The sequence below is a fragment of the Anomaloglossus baeobatrachus genome, chromosome 5, assembly GCF_048569485.1.
Source record: "Anomaloglossus baeobatrachus isolate aAnoBae1 chromosome 5, aAnoBae1.hap1, whole genome shotgun sequence".
Lineage (NCBI taxonomy): Eukaryota > Metazoa > Chordata > Amphibia > Anura > Aromobatidae > Anomaloglossus > Anomaloglossus baeobatrachus.
The window spans coordinates 225249659-225273640 of record NC_134357.1 but is presented as its reverse complement, the minus strand read 5'-3'; the positions used below and the strand labels follow the sequence as shown (position 1 = coordinate 225273640).

General features: G+C 49.6%; 1 protein-coding gene across 2 annotated transcripts in view; it reads left to right on the top strand.

Annotated features, from left to right (window-relative positions):
- The window catches only part of TMEM132A (transmembrane protein 132A), an 849435-nt gene that overhangs the window by 190038 nt on the left and 635415 nt on the right, over positions 1–23982 (top strand). For both annotated transcript variants that reach the window (XM_075349137.1, XM_075349136.1), the window contains exon 3: positions 3568–3774. In XM_075349137.1, coding sequence (XP_075205252.1) covers positions 3568–3774 — 207 coding nt within the window. The remainder of the gene's footprint in view (positions 1–3567; positions 3775–23982) is intronic.

Sequence of the window (23982 nt, the reverse complement as noted above, 5' to 3'; positions counted from 1 at the left end):
CAGATCTTCTCCAAGTTATCTAGGTTCTTTCGGTGTCTCATGTGGACTTTAATCTTGAGCTCCTTCCACAAGTTTTCAATTGGGTTAAGGTCAGGAGACTGACTAGGCCACTGCAACACCTTGATTTTTTCCCTCTTAAACCAGGCCTTGGTTTTCTTGGCTGTGTGCTTTGGGTCGTTGTCTTGTTGGAAGATGAAATGACGACCCATCTTAAGATCCTTGATGAAGGAGCGGAGGTTCTTGGCCAAAATCTCCAGGTAGGCCGTGCTATCCATCTTCCCATGGATGCGGACCAGATGGCCAGGCCCCTTGGCTGAGAAACAGCCCCACAGCATGATGCTGCCACCACCATGCTTGACTGTAGGGATGGTATTCTTGGGGTCGTATGCAGTGCCATCCAGTCTCCAAACGTCACGTGTGTGGTTGGCACCAAAGATCTCGATCTTGGTCTCATCAGACCAGACAACCTTGAACCAGTTTATCTCAGAATCCTCCAAGTGATCATGAGCAAACTGTAGACGAGCCTTGACATGATGCTTTGAAAGTAAAGGTACCTTACGGGCTCATCTGGAATGGAGACCATTGCGGTGGAGTACGTTACTTATGGTATTGACTGAAACCAATGTCCCCACTGCCATGAGATCTTCCCGGAGCTCCTTCCTTGTTGTCCTTGGGTTAGCCTTGACTCTTCGGACAAGCCTGGCCTCGGCACGGGTGGAAACTTTCAAAGGCTGTCCAGGCCGTGGAAGGCTAACAGTAGTTCCATAAGCCTTCCTCTTCCGGATGATACTCCCAACAGTGGAGACAGGTAGGCCCAACTCCTTGGAAAGGGTTTTGTACCCCTTGCCAGCCTTGTGACCCTCCACGATCTTGTCTCTGATGGCCTTGGAATGCTCCTTTGTCTTTCCCATGTTGACCAAGTATGAGTGCTGTTCACAAGTTTGGGGAGGGTCTTAATTAGTCAGAAAAGGCTGGAAAAAGAGATAATTAATCCAAACATGTGAAGCTCATTGTTCTTTGTGCCTGAAATACTTAATACTTTAGGGGAACCAAACAGAATTCTGGTGGTTTGAGGGGTTGAATAATAAATGACCCTCTGAATAAACTTTTCACAATTTTAAAAAAAAAAAAAAATAAAAAAAGAAATAACATTCTTTTTTGCTGCAGTGCATTTCACACTTCCAGGCTGATCTACAGTCCAAATGTCACAATGCCAAGTTAGTTCCGAATGTGTAAACCTGCTAAATCTGCAGGGGGTTGAATACTACTTGTAGGCACTGTATATAAGATTATCTCAGGACAGGAACATTTTTTTTTAAACATCAAATTGTTGAAATAATTATTATTCCAAGATCTATTGATTAAAATCAACTTTAAAATTAACTTTGTGAGAAAACCCCTTTAAGGTATGGCCAGATGTGACCGCACTGATGTGTTGAAAAACTGATGCTTTCCTGGTGAAATAACCTTTTTCTGATTTAGGCTACTTTCATACATCCGTTTCTTGGCATCGGGCACAATCCGGTTTGTGCCTGATGCAACGGATCCGTCTCAGATTGTGTAAAAACTGATGCGACGGATCCAGCAAAAAAACGGATACTGTTTTTGTTTTTTTTTTTTCCATGAGAGAGAGAGAGACCCCAACACGCAGGCACTACCACCCTCATCATCACTGCACACACCCCGGCACTACCGCCCCCATCATCACCGCACACACCCCGGCACTACCGCCCCCATCATCACCGCACACACCCCGGCACTACCGCCCCCATCATCACCGCACACACCCTGGCACTACCGCCCCCATCATCACCGCACACACACGCACTACCGTCCCCCATCATCACCGCACACACGCAGGCACTACCGCCCCCATCATCACCGCACACACCAGCACTACCTGAGTGACATCTCTGATGACAGTGCGACTCACTTCAGTTGCTCTGTGGCCCTCACAGCGAGCAGCAGACACTCATATCAGCTTCCATTGTAGCAGAACTGAAAGCATCGTGGGACCTAGTGTGGTTTACGCCAGACCTGGAGAGGTATTTGGGGTTTAATAAAGTGGCCTGGAGGGGTATTTGGGGTTTAATAAAGTGGTGAAAGAAGGTTTTTTTGTCTTTAATTTCAAATAAAGGATTTTTCTGTGATTGTGTTTATTTTCTTTAACATACAGGTTAATCATGGGGGGTGTCATAGACGCCTGCCATGATTAACCTAGGACTTAGTGGTAGCTATGGGCTGCCATTAACTACTTATTACCCCGATTGCCACCGCACCAGGGCAATTCGGGAAGAGCCGGGTAAAGTCCCGGGACTGTCGCATCTAATTAATGCGGAAATTCCGGGCAGCTGCTGGCTGATATTTTTAGGCTGGGGGGCTCCCTATAATGTGGAGCTCCCAATTTTTTTTAGAATACCAGCCTCCAGCTGTGTGGCTTTATCTTGGCTGGTATCAAAATTGGGGGGAACCGATTGTCAGGTTTTTTTTATTTATTTATTTACTTATTTTACTGCAAGATATAGACCCGCCCACCGGCGGCTGTGATTGGTTTCAGTGAGACAGCTGTCACTCAGCGTGGGGGCTCGTCTAACTGCAACCAATCAGAGGGGCCGGTGGGCGGTGGAAGCAGTGAGTACTAGATGGAATAATGAACGGCCGGCATTTTCAAAAGCAGGAGAAGCCGCCAGAGCAGTGTGACAGTTGTGCAGCACCGCGCCCGTGATCGTTGAGTATAAAGGAGGGAGAGACCGACCGACAGAGAGAGAGACCGATGGACCGACTGACACATCGACAGAGAGAGAGAGAGACTATTTACATAATGTCTGGGCATGCCCAGAAACAAAAACCGGATCCATCATTGGTTTCCGACATCTGCTGGATGACGCTGAATAGGCTTCCATTATACAACATGCCGCATGGCGTCGGATTCATCGTGGTCCGTTTTTTTCGCTGCAGCCAAAAAACGCTGCATGCTGCGTCCTTTCCGGCCGCCAGACAACGATTTTTCAACAGATCCGGCGCACACTAGATGCAACACGAGGCCATCCGGCACAATCCGACGCTAATACAAGTCAATGAGGAATAAAACGGATCCGGCGCCAGATCCGTTTTATTCGCATTTCGCCGGATTGTGCCTGACGGCAAAAACCGGATGTGTGAAAGCAGCCTTTACTCATGCATGCACTTCGTAATCAGTTTGAAGACTATTACCATGTCAGTGATACCTCAGCTGACCACACCCTTAGGCTGTAATACCATGGTGCAGCCGCAAGCATCAGGTGGCCATGTTAACCTGCAGCCAGACATAAGCGCACAAGTGTGCTGCAGTGTTACTGCAAACTCGTGTGCGTGAAAACCCGTGTGCGTGAGGTGGGCATGGCTGCTTTACTGCATGTGGTACGTAACACACTGTGTGTAAGCAGAAAGTGATTAAAACATATCTTGGAGATGATTTGGGGGGCGGGGAGAATATAATATTGCAAATTACTTTTCTGTGCTATTTCTTGTTTTTGATAGGTTCTATAATTCTCTGTATAATATGCAGTTTCATATCTTTTATTGCAGAATATTCCATGGGAGATGCTGGAAACTCGGTTAAAAGGGATTAAAGGTGAGGTGGTTAGTGGAGAAGTGTCTCCCTCTGATCCAGTGGCACGAGTATTATTTCATCGTTTAGGAATTGATGAGCATTCAAAAGTTTCTCGGGACCAGTGTGTAACAGTGCAAGCGGCATATGAAGCACTGAGTGTTCAAGGATCCTGCAGATTACAAGTGAGTCATCTGTATCACTTTATTAACTGAGAGGCAAAGCTGCAGAAAATTAATGCAATTTCAGTTGTGCTTTTTGTGGAGTAAATGGAGTTTGTCAGTAGGATTTCACCCCGACAACCTAATGTCTATGTAGCTATTTCAAAGCCAAGCGCAGTAATACCATGTCCAGTCTGTATCTTTTTTACTGAGAAATCAGCGTTTAACTTAATATACAAATGAGGCTGAAGAGCTATTTGTTGATCTGATGCCTCTGTCACTCCAGCTCAAATCCTTGCACAGCGCTGCAGACAGCTCCTTTGCCTGAAGTCACACACCATTGAGCCTCTCAGTTTGGCTTTGCTTTTGAAAGAGCTACCTGCCCACTTACCGTTGAAACCAGAAGTTTACATACACTATCTAAAAATACACATATGCATGTTTTGCTCATTATTTGACATGAAATCAGAATAAACTTTTCCCGTTTTAGGTCAATTAGGATTATCAAAATTATTTGTATTTGCCAAATGCCAGAATGATGAGAGAGAGAATGTTTTAAGGCATTTTTATTACTTTCTGCAAAGTCAAAAGATTACATACACTATGCCTTTAAACAATATGGGACAGCCCATATGATGATGTCATGTCTTTGGATGCTTTTGATTATTGGCAACATCTGAGTTAACTAGAGGCACACCTGTTGATGTATTTTATTGCACACCTGAAACACACTGCTTCTTTGTCTAGCATCATGGGAAAAGTCAAAAGAAACCTGCAAAGATCTCAGTAAGAGAACTGTGGACTTGCACAAGTCTGGTTCATTTTTGGATGCTATTTTCAGATACCTAAAGGTGCCTTGTTCATCTGTACAAACAATTATATGCAAATACAAACAAGATGGGAATGTCCAGCCATCATACTGCTCTGTAAGGAGACTGGTTCTATGTACTAGAGATGAACTTGCATTGATCACACGTGAATATCAACCCAAGAACAAAATCAAAAGACCTTGTGAAGATGTTGGTGGAAGCTGGTAAGATTGTGTCATTATCCACAGTGAAATGAGTACTGTATCAACATGGGCTCAAAGGCCACTCTGCCAGGAAGAAGCTATGACTGCAAAAGAAACATAAAAAAGACAGATTAATGTTTGCAAATGCACACAGGAACACAGACCTTAATTTTTGGAGACATGTCCTGTGGTCTGACAAAACTAAAATTGCAGTGTTTGGCCATAATGACCATCGTTCCATTTAGAGGAAAAAGGGAGCAGCTTTGAAGCCTAAGAACACCATCCCAACTGTGAAAAACGGGGGTGGCAGCATCATGGTGTCTTGTTGTTTTGCTGCAAGGGGAACTGGTGCACTCCACAAAATACAAGTGCATCTCAATCAAACAGTTCATCTTTTTAAGTAATTGGATACAAAAAAGAAAATGCATATGTTATACAGAGTCATTACAAACAGAGTGATCTATTTCAAGTGTTTATTTCTGTCAATGTTGTTGATTATTGCTTACAGCCAATGAAAACCCCTGTCATATACAGTACAGACCAAAAGTTTGGACACACCTTCTCATCTCTAGAACAACTATTAAAAGGAGACTTTGTGCAGCAGGCCTTCATGATAAAATAGCTGCTAGGAAACCACTGCTAAAAACAGACAACAAGCAGAAGAGACTTGTTTGGGCTAAAGAATACAAGGAATGGACATTAGACCAGTGGAAATCTGTGCTTTAGTCTGATGAGTCCAAATTTGAGATCTTTGGATCCAACCACCGTAACTTTGTAGAAAAGGTGAACGGATGGACTCTACATGCCTGGTTCCCACCGTGAAGCATGGAGGAGGAGGAGGTGTGATGGTGTGGGGGTGCTTTGCTGGTGACACTGTTGGGGATTTATTCAAAATTGAAGGCATACTGAACCAGCATGGCTACCACAGCATCTTGCAGCGGCATGCTATTCTATCCGGTTTGCGTTTAGTTGGACCATCATTTATTTTTCAACAGGACAATGACCCCAAACACACCTCCAGGCTGTGTAAGGGCTATTTGACTAAGAAGGAGAGTCATGGGGTGCTACGCCAGATGACCTGGTCTCCACAGTCACCAGACCTGAACCCAATCGAGATGGTTTGGGGTGAGCTGGACCGAAGAGTGAAGGCAAAAGGGCCAACAAGTGCTAATCATCTCTGGGAAAACCTCCAAGACTGTTGGAAAACCATTTCCGGTGACTACCTCTTGAAGCTCATCAAGAGAATGCCAAGAGTGTGCAAAGCAGTAATCAAAGCAAAAGGTAGCTACTTTCAAGAACCTAGAATATAAGACATATTTTCAGTGGTTTCACACTTTAATTATTTCATTCCACATGTTTTAATTCATAGTTATGATGCCTTCAATGTGAATATACAATTTTCAGAGTCATGAAAATAAAGAAAAAACTCTTTGAATGAGGAGGTGTGTCCAAACTTTTGGTCTGTACTGTATATGGCCACAGTGTTTCCTGTGATGTGTATGCCCCCAGCCCCTCCTGTGATATATTGGAGATGCTAGGGGCATATACATCACTAGAGGGATGGAGCATATACATCACATTGTAGACACTGGGGCATATACATTATACTGGAGACGCTAGAGGCATACACATCACAGGAGGGGCTGGGGGCATACGCATCACAGGAGGGGCTGGGGGCATACACATCACAGGAGGGGCTGGGAGCATACGCATCACAGAAGGGGCTGGGGGCATACGCATCACAGAAGGGGCTGGGGTCATACACATCATAGGAGGGGCAGGGGGCATATACAACAAAGGAGGGGAATATGCAACAAAAGAGGGGCTGGGGGCATATACTTCACAGGAGGGGCTGGGGGCATATACATGTCCCCAGCCCCTCATGTGATATATGTGCCCCCAGTGTCTCCTGTGATGTATATACAGCAGTCCCAGCATCTCCTATATGATGTACCTGCCTCCAGCATCTCCTATGTGATGTATATACAGCAGTCCCAGTATCTCCTATGTGATGTATATGCCCCCAGCCCCTCCAGTGATGTATGTGCCCTCCTGTGATGTATGTACAGCAGGCCCAGTCTCCTGTGATTACATATGGTTTACCAATCTTGTTATCACAAAGAGTTGACTGTGCTCCAGACCAAGACAAACCTGAAAAATCATTTGTGAGAAGCAACATGATTAGTATCACCAAACATCACAGTCGCACCAAAGAGAAGCCGCTCTGGCCACCACAATAAGGGTTAGTTAATTAATTGTTTGACCAAATAAAGCAGGGTCATTTCTCATTGATAATTTTGTGCGGCCCACCAAGTTGGTAGAAAGTCCAAATGGCCCTTGGCATAAAAAGGTTCCCCACCCCTTTTTTAGATAGTGTACGTAAACTTCTGGTTTCAACTGTAAATAGTTGAGGGTGATATCCTGCTGACAGATTCCACCTTTTAAATTACAAAAAGCACATTTTAAAAAAATGTTTCAAACCCTACTAACAAAGTGTTCTATGTTAGTGTGAAATTGCTTGGCCTACTAATTTTAACTTAATTTCTAGAAGAAATATAAACAATAACAGATAAGTATACTTACTGTAATGCTCCTACACAGCTTGCTCAACATCCTAGGCAATGCAAAGGATTAGGAGGTTATAGACCTAGGGCTGTATTGATACTAGCCATCTGAGGCTGGATGCCTAGGGCGGCATTTAAGTACTTTTATTTTTTTTCCTCGCCACGGTACCTGTTGCCTTCTCTCCCAAATACTGTACACTCCAGTTGATATAATGGCTCTGTGGCTAATTTCTTGGATCTAGTTGTGAACGGCTGATTGAAATAGAGCCTCACCGTCATTCATCCATCGGTAGCTCTGGGAAAGGTAGTGGTGTGACAGTGGGCAGATCCATAACATGATTTTGTCCCTGCAGGTTCAAGAAAGAGTCAAGAGGCAAACTTTACTTTCGATTTGTTTACATGTCCCATCCAGCAACCGCTAAACCACCGCCGATTGGCAGATTCCTGTTATGCAAGCTGTTCACTGACTACTTTATATTGTATGAAAGTGTCATATCTTCAATGTGGTCCTATAAAAAGATATAATAATAAATGTGAGGGGTGTACTCACCTTTGTAATATACTGTACATACTCATCCGACTCCTTCTCTGCTTGATATGAACAAAGTTGCAACTCTTGCTGTGGTCACTTGGTAGAGGCAGCTGCTTGTAGGGCGGGTACCTGAGGGCGCAGTGGTCATTGCTAGTTGTAGTACTCAGTAATGCGCCCTGGCACTCCTACATAAATTAGGGTTGCGAGTCTGTCACATACAAATCAGGCAACATGCCACTGTAGTACATAACAGCACTAATTTACTTGGCATGAACTTTAACCGGTATTTACACGGTATGTTATACTTCAGGACAATCCTTCACTTCCTCCTAGACTGCTCCACACATTGACTGCTACAGTAGCCACATCCATCAGTCCTAGGACCATTTTTCCACTCTCCAAGAACCTCCGTCTGGCCCAGCCGTTACCAAGGCAACATCTTGTTCTGCATGGAGACTTAACTTCCCCAGAAGCACTACCTAGCCTTCATTATCTAACCTATGAGAAAGCTTACCCTATCATCTCACTAGCCCCTACTATTGAAGCTAATTCTTTTCTCAGGTATTAGTGCCCCTGAGCTATTAATCAGGGCTACCTATGCAATAACCCTACATAGCAATATCTTACCAACTATTTCACTAACATGACTAACTGTAGCGATGGTCCTGGGAGTGGACCTACTGGACCGTGCACCGGACTCCCCTGCGACGCCGCCTTGAGCAAACCCCTATACAGGGACTGTCGGGCGTAACTGCAGAGGGCCTAGATGCACGGAAGCCGGGATCAGCAAGAGTCACCGGATAGAGTCTTATGGATACAGGATCTGATCTGAACCAAGTACAGGTTAAGTCCAGAACCGAAGACTGATGCAGGTCACAGGGATTAGGGTGAAGTCCAGAAGTGGAGACTGGTGCAGGTTAACGGGATGAGGCTGGAATGTGTGCTCAGAACGGTACTCAGGATCTGCAAGCAGAGACAGAGTAAAGCCTGCTTTACACCTTACAATTAAGCATACGATATCGTATGCGATGTGATCCGCCCCCATCGTATGTGCGGCACGTTCAATTTGTAGACCGTGTCGCACAAACGATTATTTGCCGTCACACCTACTTACCCTTCCATACGACCTCGATGTGGGCGTCGAACATCTACTTCCTGGAGTGGGAGGGACGTTTGGTGTCACAGCGACGTCACACGGCAGCCGGCCAATAGAAGCGGAGGGGCGGAGATGAGCGGGACGTAAACATCCCGCCCACCTCCTTCCTTACGCATAGTTGCGGGACGCAGGTAAGATCAGTTCATCGTTCCTGGGGTGTCACACATTGCGATTGTGTGCTGCCTCAGAAACATTGAACAACCCGACGTGCAATTTTTAGCAAATGAACTACGTGTATGCGATGAACGGTTTTACGTTCAATCGCAATCGCACGTAGCTGTCACATGCTACAACACCACTAACTATGCCGGATGTGCGTCACTTACGACGTAACCGCGCCGACACATCGTTAGATATGTTGTAGCGTGTAAAGCCCGCTTTACACCAAGCACAGGCATAAAGGACCTGAACAACTGTTACAAGAGACAAGCTACAGGGATGCGTTGAACAAGCACTGGCCTCGGGGAATAGGAAGTCTTAAATACCCAAGGTTAATTAGTAGTCATATCCCGGACAGCTGTGCTGGCCCTTTAAGTCTAGGTGAGTGCACGCACGTGCCCTCTAGTGTGCATGTGTGAGGGCTGCAACCCGGAAGTCAGAGCTGAGACCACATGAGGAGAGGCAGGACGCTGGAGCGCAGGTGGCTGCAGTGAGTGTGCGGCGCAGGGCCGGGACCGACGGGGAAAAGGTATGGACGAGGTAGCAGGAGAGCAGGCTCGGCGAGGATCGGGGACCCCAGGGGTTGGAGCGATGGGTGGTGGGCGGTGCGATCGGACCGGGAGCGTGACACTAACACTGCTACTACTACGTCTGCTTACCATTTATATATTATTGGTATATAGACATACTTTCATGCACGATTACATAACAACAATATGGTCAACATCTCCGACAGAGGGGGCTCGACCACCCCCTTACAAGCTTAGTTGTCGTAATTGGAGGGAAGAGGGAGTTTGCAGAGATCCACTAGCCCTGTTTACATTGAGTTTATGCAGTGCTTGGGAGGGCCACAAAAATGGGATTCAGACATACCCCGATGAGGCCATAGATTGTACTGATATGAACAAAGTTCAAATGAAGTTTGTACTTTTTCAGAATGTCTCCTTTTGTTTAAAACCGGTACAGCAGACCAAGTTTATGTGCCCTTCTTAAAAAATGGACACCTGGGGGCGTGTCCTGGACATGGAGGAGTGAGGACGCTCATAGCCAGAGCTCCCGGGCCCAAAGCCTCACACACTCTCCTCCTCCGGCCGCACGCCGACATAATGCCCCCAAAGAAACGGCCTCCTACGGTACCTGATCCGGCACCTGACAGAAGACCCTCCGGAGGCCTGGCAAGATTCCTCTCCTCCCCAGCAGCGGCACCTCACAGCGCGGGCGGAGGCAAGATGGCGACGGCTGGAGCAGGGAGCGTGGTGGAGGGGAAGTCCCCGCAGGCGGCGCGGCTGCAGCACCAGCTAAGTGAAGGGGAGAGGGGGGAGGAGGCGGCTGGAGGCACTGCCGCTCATAGAGGGAGCCCAGCCACGTCTAAACCAGCGGGGCCCACACAGAGAAAAGATGGGGAGCAGACCCCGGGAGGTACCCTCATATTGGAGCCGCAGGCCGCTTCCAGGCCCCTTAGCGCCCCCAGCCTGAGGGTCGGTGACTCTGGGAATCTGGATGCCCCCCTGACCTCCCCCTCTGACATGTTGGACATTCAGACCCTGAGGGAGCTCATCGCCGCCCTCCCCAGCAAAAAGGATCTGGATGAGGTGGCCTCTAGAATAGAACAGGCTCAGCTGTCAGCACTGTCCTCAGTGAGGGAGGAGATGGGGGTTCTGGAGGACAGGACCACGGGCTCTGAGCAGGCCCAGGGATCAATGGAGGGCAGGCTGGAGCACCTGGAGAAAGGCTTGGAAGCTTCCAACCTATGTATCAGAGACATGGCCCTGCTTCTGGACGACCAAGAAAACAGAAGCAGGAGAAACAATGTCCGACTGAAGGGCATTCCGGAGGACTGGTCACCTGAACTCCTGCGCTCCAATGCTCTGGCTATCTTTAATATTGCCACAGGCAGACCTCCTGACGCAACTTACCTCTTCGACAGGATCCACAGGGTGGCCCGCCCGAACACCAGGGCATCCTCCAACACCAGAGACGTCCTATGCCGTCTCCATTATTATGGAGACAAGGAGCGGATCCTTCAAGGGGCATGGGCACATGGCCCAATAGAGATGGACGGTGCACTCGTGTCATTGTTCCCAGACGTCTCCAGTCGCACCCTATATATGAGGAGGCTACTTCACCCACTCTTACTCCGAATCAAAGAGGCGGGCGCCACCTATCGCTGGGGACATCCCTTCCATCTTATAGCCCGCAAAGGAACTGCTCTCTATTTGCTGAGGATATCCTCAGATCTACCGGGACTGTTTACATTCCTGGGGATCGACGAGATGTCGGTTCCGGATTGGCTCGCCTGGGACCCCCCGACCCCTGTGAGGTGGAGGGAGAGGGGTGGGGGGGTGGTCCTTCCTCCTCGTCGGATGAGCGGGGCTGATCCCGCCTGATCATTGAGCCCCTTGGTATCTTTACAGTATTGAATGTTGACATGTGCATAATGTTTACCTTCTATGTGCTTTAGGGTTTAAAGTTTAAGGTCGTTTCTCTCATATGTAATAATCTTTGTGCTTTGTGTCGTGTGCGGCCGGGGGGGGGGGACTTTTCCTAGCCCCAGCTGGAACGCCGGGATGTAAAGTCCAGCCTCTTTATAGTTGGGCCCAGACTCTGGCCCCTCCGTGATTCCATACTTGTACCCGCTTTCCTATTTTCCCTGTGGACCCGCGGCTGGTTCCAAGGTCTGCGAGCTTTGTGTGAGCTTCTATACCCTGTGTGCTTTCTCTTTCCTTTTTTTTCCTCTTCTTCCCTTGTCTCGGTTGTACTTCTGTTTGTATCTGCCCCCTGACTCCTTGTTAGTTTCCGTTCCTCCCTCTAGCAGGGCGGACACTCTCTCCCCTCCTTCCCCCTCCCTTAACCCTTGCTCACTCTCCCTTCATCTAAAGCTACTCCTCCTTCACCCCCATCCCCCCTTTTTTCTTTCTTTCTCTCCTTTCTTTCCCCTTCCTCCCCTCCTTCCTATCTCTCCCTTTTGCCTCTATCCTCCTTTTTTTTTTTTTTCCTCTTTGTCTTCCCTCCCTTCCTCCCAGGGGCTAAGGTTAGTCAGTGATGAAGAAGACGTGTTCTGAGTTACGCATTGGCTCATTGAATGTGAGGGGATTGCATGATCCCGGGAAGCGCTCAATTCTCCTGAACCTCCTGTGGACGAGCCGCATACAGGTTGCTTTCCTGCAGGAGACCCACTACAGCCTGGAGAAACCATATAAGCTCTCGGACAAAAGGTACCCGGTTGTGTTTCATTCCCCCTCTCCCGACCCCAGATCCAGGGGAACCAGTATACTAATAGCAGGTTCACTACAATGGGAGACACTAGAGTCAAGGACTGAGGGGGAGGGGAGACTTCTACTGGTGAAGGGGTGTATCGCCTCCCAATTATACACATTTGCGGCCATATACTTGCCAAACACAGGACAATGCACAACGTTCTTACGCTTCCTTGACATAATAGATGACTTTGCCGAAGGCACTTTAGTGATAGGAGGGGACTTCAATTTCACCCTAGACCCTAATATTGACAATTCTGGGGGAGCTTCTTGTTTACCACAACGGGCAACACAACGTATCAAACGGGGGCTGCTTGAATTTCAGCTGATGGATACCTGGAGGCTTCTCCATCCTTCAGACAAGGACTATTCATTCTACTCTGCAGTTCATGATAGTTATTCCCGCCTCGATCACCTCTTCGTCCGCCATAGGGACCTCCACGCCCTGCTGGCAGCGACAATTGAAAGCATCTATTTCTCTGACCATGCGTTGATTACGATCTCGCTTGCCCTGGACTACCCCGTCGACAGGCAGTGCCAATGGACCTTGAACAACTCACTACTAAATGATCCGACAGTCATGGATGAGATCCAATCGGCTTTGTCGGAATATTTTGGGCAAAATGCAGCTGGGGAGGTGTCGCCCAACATGGTATGGGAAACCCACAAATGCGTCGCGCGGGGGCTTTTTATCAAGCATGGTTCGCGGCTGAAAAAAGCACGGGCGGCGGAGGTGGCTGCTCTTCTTTCTGAAATTCACCAACTAGAGGCCCTCCATAAGAGATCCTGTGACCCTGCGTCCAGATCTCGACTGATCCAAAAAAGGGAAGAGCTGCGCACCCTATTGACTCACAAGGCAAAGAGTGCCATGGTTAAATGCAGGAGACATTTCTATGAGTTCGGAAATAAGAGCGGCAGAACCTTGGCCAGAGCGCTACGTTTACAAAGAACGCGGGGTTATGTCCAGCGGGTCCAGAATCCGGGTGGGAGGTTGGCGACTCTGCCCAGGGATATCGCCACGGCCTTTGGTAACTTTTACGCTTCCCCTTACTCTATTGATGGAGATAAAACCAATCCAGCCCGAGCAGACTTACGCCTGCGGATCAGGAAATATATTAGTAATTCAGGAATGCAAGGGCTCCGTGCGGAGGACGCAGAAGACTTGGAGAGACCCATTACAGAACTAGAATTACTCGAGGCTATCAAAAACTCCCCAACGGGAAAGGCCCCGGGCCCCGACGGCTTCCCCCTAGCCTATTACAAAAAGTTGGGATCAACGCTAAATACTCCCTTCCTTCAGGCCTTCAATAATGTTGCAATGAGCGGCTTGTCCCCCATCCCTAGAGACACTTTGTCGGCTACCATAGTGGTCATCCCCAAAGAGGGCAAGGACCCTTCTCAGTGCGCGAGTTACCGACCCATCTCCCTGTTGAACACTGACTTAAAGCTCTTTGCGAAGATCCTGGCGGACAGGCTTTCTCCTCTGATGGGAGGCCTTATTCATCCGGACCAGGTTGGGTTTCTGGGAGGGAGAAATGCCAGGGACAACACGACCAAAGCGCTAAACCTGATCCATAAAGCCCGCCTGGAGAAGCTGCCGTTGATGCTTCTTTCCACAGACGCCGAAAAGGCCTTCGATCGTGTTAATTTGAGGCCTTGAGAGCGATTGGGCTAGGCAGGTCTATGTTGAACTGGATTGGCTCTCTCCACAGTGGTCCTACCGCAGCGGTCAGGGTGAATGGCCTTCTCTCCGACAGGTTCCCGATAACTAATGGGACCAGGCAGGGATGCCCCCTGTCTCCTTTAATATTTGTTTTGACCCTGGAGCCCCTACTGTGTCATATTAGAAGAAATCGTGACATTACTGGTCCTCTCACTAAGGTTCACGAATTCAAATTTGCAGCCTACGCAGATGGCCTCCTATTTTTCCTCACGAATCCCTTGGTCCCCCCTGCCCAACCTGCTCCGGGAATTCGAGATTTATTCCTGTCTATCCAATTTTAAAATAAACATGACCAAGTCTGAAGCCCTGAACGTGAACCTGCCTCCGGGCACGGTTGCCTCACTCCAATCATCTTTTAGCTTTAAATGGGCCTCTAGATCTCTTGGGTACTTGGGGGTTCGGCTGGCGGCGGACACTAACTCGCTTTTCAAACTGAACTTTCATCCCCTCCTTGGGACTATCAGGGAGGATTGTACGAGATGGGCGAAAGGCTGGTTCACTTGGTTCAGTAGATGTGACATCTTTAAAATGAATGTCCTCCCTCGCATCCTTTACCTTCTCCAGGCTCTTCCAATACGGATTCCCAGCTCCTTTTTTAAGGAACTGGCCGCCCTACAAACCAAGTTCATCTGGGACAACAAGCCAGCTCGAATCTCCCGCTCTTTACTGTGCAGACCCAAGAGGAGGGGGGGGATGGGAATCCCAGACCTGAAGGTATACTGCTGGGCTTCACACATGATCAGGGTTATCGACTGGTGTCGCCACGCCAAGACGAAACCCTGGGTGGCATTGGAACAAAGTTTCTCTGCGATCAGTCTTACCGCAGCCCCTTGGATACCGAGCCCTCTTCCCGCTAACCTGAGACATCACCCCACAATCGGCGCCACCCTGGAGTGCTGTTCCCTGAGACAGGTCCGCAGATTACTACTCCCAGTCCCCTCTCCTCTCTCACCTATAATCGGCTCCCCAGATTTCTATCCGAGTCTGACTGACCCGGTCTTTCGCCACTGGATAGAGGAGGGGCGCTTCTGGGCGTGTCACCTAATAACTGACGGGGGCTGGCCCTCGCTCGGGGAACTTACAGAATGCGAGACACCGAGACAATTGGGAACCTGGAGGTCCATGCAACTCAGACATTACATCAGCTCTCTCCCCGACCACTCGCTATACACGGCTCGCCCCACGGAGTTTGAAGCGCTGTGTACCTGGGAGGGAGTGCTACGGCACTCTCTTTCCCTGGTGTACAGGATGTTGACGGACCTTGGCGACTCCCCCCCCACACATTTCTCGCACACTGGGAACAAGGCCTGGGTCTTTCCCTGACAGATACGCAAAGGAATAAAATTTTGGCGCTCGCCTATAAGACCTCAATAAGCTCCAGACTTCAAGAATCCAATTATAAACTCCTGTCGAGGTGGTATAGGGTCCCAATCAGAGTACACAAGATGTTTTCTGGCGTAGACCCTCGCTGTTGGAGATGTGGGACGTCTGAGGGGGACTTTGTGCACATATTCTGGTCGTGTCCGGCCCTCCGAGGGTTCTGGAGCGGAGTGGGGGAGGTGATTAAACACGTGACTGGAACAACGCAGACCCTGGGTCCGGAGTTGTTCCTTCTTCAATTGACTGAGACGTCTGTCTCTGCATACAAACAGTCGCTTCTGCACTTTCTAGTGATGGCGGCCAGGTCATGCATCCCCTTGAAGTGGAAGTCTGACGCCCCCCCTACTCTGTCCCTCTGGGCCTCCAGGGTCAATGAGCTTCTACAGATGGAGGAACTGACCTCCTCCCTGCATGATCGGTACGAGCGCTTCCACGGGATCTGGCTTCCCTGGATGCAATTTAAGCTCTCTAATGAATACGACCTCCTGCTGCGTGATGCGTAGGAGGAGCGCATTCTCCTCTGTCGCTGGCCTTTTACCCCTGGCAAACCCTCCCCCCCCCCCAAAATTTTTTTTTTTTCTCTCTCCTCATTCTCTCCTCTTCTTCTCCTCTTCTCTCATCTTCTTCCCCTTTTCTCTCCCTCCTTTCCTCCTCCCTTCCTCCTTTCCCACTTTCCTCCCGCTCTGCCTTATCCCTTTCCCTTTCCACTCTTCCTCTACATTCCTCCCCCTTTCTTTTCTCTCAGCTGGTGTGAACTCTCCCCTGTTGAGAGATGTCTGAGTGATCTTTAGGCACGTTTGCCTCCTTTTTGGTACTTTTCTATCTTGTCTATGATAAAAATTGAAAAAGAACGGACCCGTTCGACAATTTGTGGGGTTGGCTCAGATGCTAGTGATTTTGTATTGAGATGTATTCTCCCAAACTCTGTTCAACTGCTTTTGTCTATTTTGTCAACTGACTGCTTTATGGTTTGTAAGGGTCTGTTGTATATAAAGAATTTAAAAAAAAAATAAAAATGGACACCTTCAGAAAAGAACTTTGTGTTATTATGGTCTATAGACACATTGGGAGTGCTTCTTAATTCCTTTTTTTATGGGGGATTCAGGTGGAACTACCGAATGCATTGGAAAAAATGCAGTGTGAACATGACCATACTGAGATAGTCACTGACAATTGCATTTTCATATAGACTTTAAAGGTGGCCATGTACTGCTGTGCATGGCTCTTTTCATTAATTACGGATGAGTTATGGGAGTTACCAAAACAGACCAGACGTGACTCCCATAGAAGCAAATACAAAGCTTTCCACATTCAAGAACAACTTTATAAGCTGGATGAAATGGAAAGAGGTTGCCTCACCTGATAGGTCATGGGGAGAATTAGAAACTTATTCTCAAGGTAGGAGCAGGTTTCACCTATTATACATTTATGGCCTGGGCCATGACATAATAAAGGTGGGGGATACCCAAATATTACCAAATACCTGCTTCCCTCGGTACCCCTTCAGCCTGCAAAATAATGCTGTGATTAATGTAAAACTGTAGACTAACACACCTTTTTAAACTTTGAAAAATTTTTTTTTTGTTTTGTTGTTCTTTAGAATTTTTCTTCCTTTTTTTTTTTCTTAACATTTACATAGCAGTATGGCTTTTACCATCCAATATACTATAAAATGAGAAAATGACTCCCAAATGCTGTGAAAAAATATGCAGTTTCCGCATTTTATTTTTGAGGATACACATTTTGACAATAATTAACATATTGCGATCATCATATTCTATAATTGTGTACTTACGATTGGGGGTGTGGCCTGCATGCTGATGGCTCTGGCTGCCTGACAGGGAAGCTCTGTACTGAGGCTGTACAAACTGGCTCAAAGCTGCTTCAAAACACTGAGAACTCTCCTCTGAAACAGTGAGTAATCCCCCCTGCACAGTATGCCAAAGGGAAGACTTCAGAAATCTGCCCCCCCCCGGCCAAGTTTACTGACTTTTATCCCAGGAATAGGGGATCCCTGTCGCCTCAGAAGATGTCTCCTGCTGCAGTGTCTCCCTTACACCAGGAAGAGACAAGGGGAAAGCAGTGTCACAGGCACTCCTCTCGCAGACAGACAAAAGGCTGGAAGCCCTGCTCAGATCTCTGCGGCCATCACTGCAGGAGGATTTCAGGGATCTTAAGAGCATGATTAAAGATGTTAAAGAGGAAATTAAATCACTGGGGGACTGTACAGACCATGTGGAGTCTAAAATGGCTGAACTTGCTCAGTCACACAATGATCTGCTTGACGCTAACACAGCACTAGAGGAGGAGGAGGGAATACTGAAAAACAAGCTTGGGGATCTGGAAGATAGGTCCAGGAGGAACAATCTTAAAATTAGGGGCATTCCTGTGTCAGTAGCTGATAAAGAGCTGCCAGATTTCTTTCACAAGTTTCTCCAACTACTGCTGCCAGAACACACAGAAAGATATGTCATAAGGGACAGAATTCATAGAATCCCTAAACCTAAAGGTATCGACCCCACTCTGCCCAGGGACACGCTGGCACGACTGCATTTTTATAAAACAAAGGAAGCAGTGCTCCAGATACTAAGGGATAACCCTATCCTCCCAGATGAATTTAAAGGAGTTGTCCGACATTAGCTTAACAAAATTTTTTGAGTTTATCTGTGCTGTATTGTCATATAAATCACACCTACATTATTTTTTGTTTTCTAACTTTTGTTCCTCTTGAATTATCCCTTTATTCTCTGCAGCTCTTGTTTACATTCAGATCCAGCAAACATGACACTTCCTGTGCAAAACCTCAGTCAGAGCTGTCACCACCCACCTCAGTGTCCAGCCTCGCCCTCTGCCCGACCCCTGCACACACATTCCCTGTCAGTATTCTTCCCCAGCACCTGACCTGGTATCACTACAGCATTGCAAATAACAGCCCCACATATGGCTCTGCACCGCACACATATGGCTCTGCACCGCACACGTATGCTCTGCACCGCACACATATGGCTCTGCACCACACACATATGGCTCTGTACCGCACACATATAGCTCTGTACCGCACATGCACACATATGGCTCTGCACACGCACACATATGGCTCTGCACCTCACACGCACACATATGGCTCTGCACCGCACACGCACACATATGGCTCTGCACCGCACATGCACACATATGGCTCTGCACACGCACACATATGGCTCTGTACCGCACACGCACACATATGGCTCTTCACCGCACACGCACACATATGGCTCTGTACCGCACACGCACACATATGGCTCTGCACCGCACACGCACACATATGGCTCTGCACACGCACACATATGGCTCTGTACCGCACACGCACACATATGGCTCTTCACCGCACACGCACACATATGGCTCTGTACCGCACACGCACACATATGGCTCTGCACCGCACACGCACACATATGGCTTTGCACATGCACACATATGGCTCTGCACCGCACACATATGGCTCTGTACCGCACACATATGGCTCTGCACCGCACACGTACACATATGGCTCTGCACACGCACACGTATGGCTCTGCACCTCACACGTATGCTTTGCACCGCACACATATGGATTTGCACCGCACACATATGGCTCTGTACCGCACACATATAGCTCTGTACCGCACACGCACACATATGGCTCTGTACCGCACACGCACATATATGACTCTGCACACGCACACATATGTCTCTGCACCGTACACATATGGCTCTGTACCGCACACGCACACATATGGCTCTTCACCGCACACGCACACATATAGCTCTGTACCGCACACGCACAAATATGGCTCTGTACCGCACACGCACACATATGGCTCTGCACCGCACACGCACACATATGGCTCTGCACCGCACACGCACACATATGGCTCTGCACCGCACACGCACACATATGGCTCTGCACTGCACACATATGGCTCTGTACCGCACACGCACACATATGGCTCTGCACCGCACACATATGGCTCTGTACCGCACACGCACACATATGGCTCTGTACCGCACACGCACACATATGGCTCTGCACCGCACACGCACACATATGGCTCTGCACATGCACACATATGGCTCTGCACCGCACACATATGGCTCTGTACCGCACACGCACACATATGGCTCTGTACCGCACACGCACACATATGGCTCTGCACCGCACACGCACACATATGGCTCTGCACATGCACACATATGGCTCTGCACCGCACACATATGGCTCTGTACCGCACACGCACACATATGGCTCTGCACCGCACACGCACACATATGGCTCTGCACACACACACATATGGCTCTGCACCGCACATGCACACATATGGCTCTGTACCGCACACGCGCACATTTGGCTCTGCACCGCACACGCACACATATGGCTCTGCACCGCACACATATGGCTCTGCACCGCACACATATAGCTCTGTACCGCACACATATGGCTCTGTACCGCACACGCACACATATGGCTCTGCACACGCACACATATGGCTCTGCACCGCACACGCACACATATGGCTCTGCACACGCACACATATGGCTCTGCACCGCACACACACACATGGCTCTGCACCGCACACGCACACATATGGCTCTGCACCGCACACGTATGCTCTGCACCGCACACATATGGCTCTGCACCGCACACATATGGCTCTGTACCGCACACATATAGCTCTGTACCGCACACGCACACATATAGCTCTGTACCGCACACGCACACATATGGCTCTGCACCGCACACGCACACATATGGCTCTGCACCGCACACGCACACATATGGCTCTGCACCGCACACGCACACATATGGCTCTGCACTGCACACATATGGCTCTGTACCGCACACGCACACATATGGCTCTGCACCGCACACGCACACATATGGCTCTGTACCGCACACGCACACATATGGCTCTGCACCGCACACGCACACATATGGCTCTGCACATGCACACATATGGCTCTGCACCGCACACATATGGCTCTGCACCGCACATGCACACATATGGCTCTGCACCGCACACACACACATATGGCTCTGTACCGCACACGCACACATATGGCTCTGCACCGCACACGCACACATATGGCTCTGCACATGCACACATATGGTACCGCACACGCACACATATGGCTCTGCACTGCACACGCACACATATGGCTCTGTACCGCACACGCACACATATGGCTCTGCACCGCACACGCACACATATGGCTCTGTACCGCACACGCACACATATGGCTCTGCACCGCACACGCACACATATGGCTCTGCACACGCACACATATGGCTCTGCACCGCACACATATGGCTCTGTACCGCACACGCACACATATGGCTCTGCACCGCACACGCACACATATGGCTCTGCACACGCACACATATGGCTCTGCACCGCACACGCACACATATGGCTTTGTACCGCACACGCACACATATGGCTCTGCACACGCACACATATGGTTCTGCACCGCACACGCACACATATGGCTCTGTACCGCACACGCGCACATATGGCTCTGCACCGCACACGCGCACATATGGCTCTGCACCGCACACGCACACATATGGCTCTGCACACGCACACATATGGCTCTGCACCGCACACATATGGCTCTGTACCGCACACATATGGCCCTGTACCGCACACGCACACATATGGCTCTGCACCGCACACGCACACATATGGCTCTGCACACGCACACATATGGCTCTGCACCGCACACATATGGCTCTGTACCGCACACGCACACATATGGCTCTGCACCGCACACATATGGCTCTGCACACGCACACATATGGCTCTGCACCGCACACGCACACATATGGCTCTGTACCGCACACGCACACATATGGCTCTGCACTGCACACGCACACATATGGCTCTGCACACGCACACATATGGCTCTGCACCGCACACATATGGCTCTGTACCGCACACGCACACATATGGCTCTGCACGGCACACATATGGCTCTGCACACGCACACATATGGCTCTGCACCGCACACGCACACATATGGCTCTGCACACGCACACATATGGCTCTGCACTGCACACATATGGCTTTGTACTGCACACGCACACATATGGCTCTGCACCGCACACGCACACATATGGCTCTGTACCGCACACGCACACATATGGCTCTGCACCGCACACGCACACATATGGCTCTGCACACGCACACATATGGCTCTGCACTGCACACATATGGCTCTGTACCGCACACGCACACATATGGCTCTGCACCGCACACGCACACATATGGCTCTGCACATGCACACATATGGCTCTGCACCGCACACATATGGCTCTGTACCGCACACGCACACATATGGCTCTGCACCGCACACGCACACATATGGCTCTGCACCACACACGCACATATATGGCTCTGCACACGCACACATATGGCTCTGCACCGCACACATATGGCTCTGTACCGCACACGCACACATATGGCTCTGCACCGCACACGCACACATATGGCTCTGCACACGCACACATATGGCTCTGCAGCGCACACGCACACATATGGCTTTGTACCGCACACGCACACATATGGCTCTGCACCGCACACATATGGCTCTGCACATGCACACATATGGCTCTGCACCGCACACGCACACATATGGCTCTGCACACGCACACATATGGCTCTGCACCGCACACATATGGCTCTGTACCGCACACGCACACATATGGCTCTGCACCGCACACGCACACATATGGCTCTGCACACACACACATATGGCTCTGCACCGCACACGCACACATATGGCTCTGTACCGCACACGCACACATATGGCTCTGCACTGCACACGCACACATATGGCTCTGCACACGCACACGCACACATATGGCTCTGCACATGCACACATATGGTACCGCACACGCACACATATGGCTCTGCACTGCACACGCACACATATGGCTCTGTACCGCACACGCACACATATGGCTCTGCACCGCACACGCACACATATGGCTCTGTACCGCACACGCACACATATGGCTCTGCACCGCACACGCACACATATGGCTCTGCACACGCACACATATGGCTCTGCACCGCACACATATGGCTCTGTACCGCACACGCACACATATGGCTCTGCACCGCACACGCACACATATGGCTCTGCACACGCACACATATGGCTCTGCACCGCACACGCACACATATGGCTTTGTACCGCACACGCACACATATGGCTCTGCACACGCACACATATGGTTCTGCACCGCACACGCACACATATGGCTCTGTACCGCACACGCGCACATATGGCTCTGCACCGCACACGCACACATATGGCTCTGCACACGCACACATATGGCTCTGCACACGCACACATATGGCTCTGCACCGCACACATATGGCTCTGTACCGTACACATATGGCCCTGTACCGCACACGCACACATATGGCTCTGCACCGCACACGCACACATATGGCTCTGCACACGCACACATATGGCTCTGCACCGCACACATATGGCTCTGTACCGCACACGCACACATATGGCTCTGCACCGCACACATATGGCTCTGCACACGCACACATATGGCTCTGCACCGCACACGCACACATATGGCTCTGTACCGCACACGCACACATATGGCTCTGCACTGCACACGCACACATATGGCTCTGCACACGCACACATATGGCTCTGCACCGCACACATATGGCTCTGTACCGCACACGCACACATATGGCTCTGCACGGCACACATATGGCTCTGCACACGCACACATATGGCTCTGCACCGCACACGCACACATATGGCTCTGCACACGCACACATATGGCTCTGCACTGCACACATATGGCTTTGTACTGCACACGCACACATATGGCTCTGCACCGCACACGCACACATATGGCTCTGTACCGCACACGCACACATATGGCTCTGCACCGCACACGCACACATATGGCTCTGCACACGCACACATATGGCTCTGCACTGCACACATATGGCTCTGTACCGCACACGCACACATATGGCTCTGCACCGCACACGCACACATATGGCTCTGCACATGCACACATATGGCTCTGCACCGCACACATATGGCTCTGTACCGCACACGCACACATATGGCTCTGCACCGCACACGCACACATATGGCTCTGCACCACACACGCACATATATGGCTCTGCACACGCACACATATGGCTCTGCACCGCACACATATGGCTCTGTACCGCACACGCACACATATGGCTCTGCACCGCACACGCACACATATGGCTCTGCACACGCACACATATGGCTCTGCAGCGCACACGCACACATATGGCTTTGTACCGCACACGCACACATATGGCTCTGCACCGCACACGCACACATATGGCTCTGCACATGCACACATATGGCTCTGCACCGCACAAGCACACATATGGCTCTGCACACGCACACA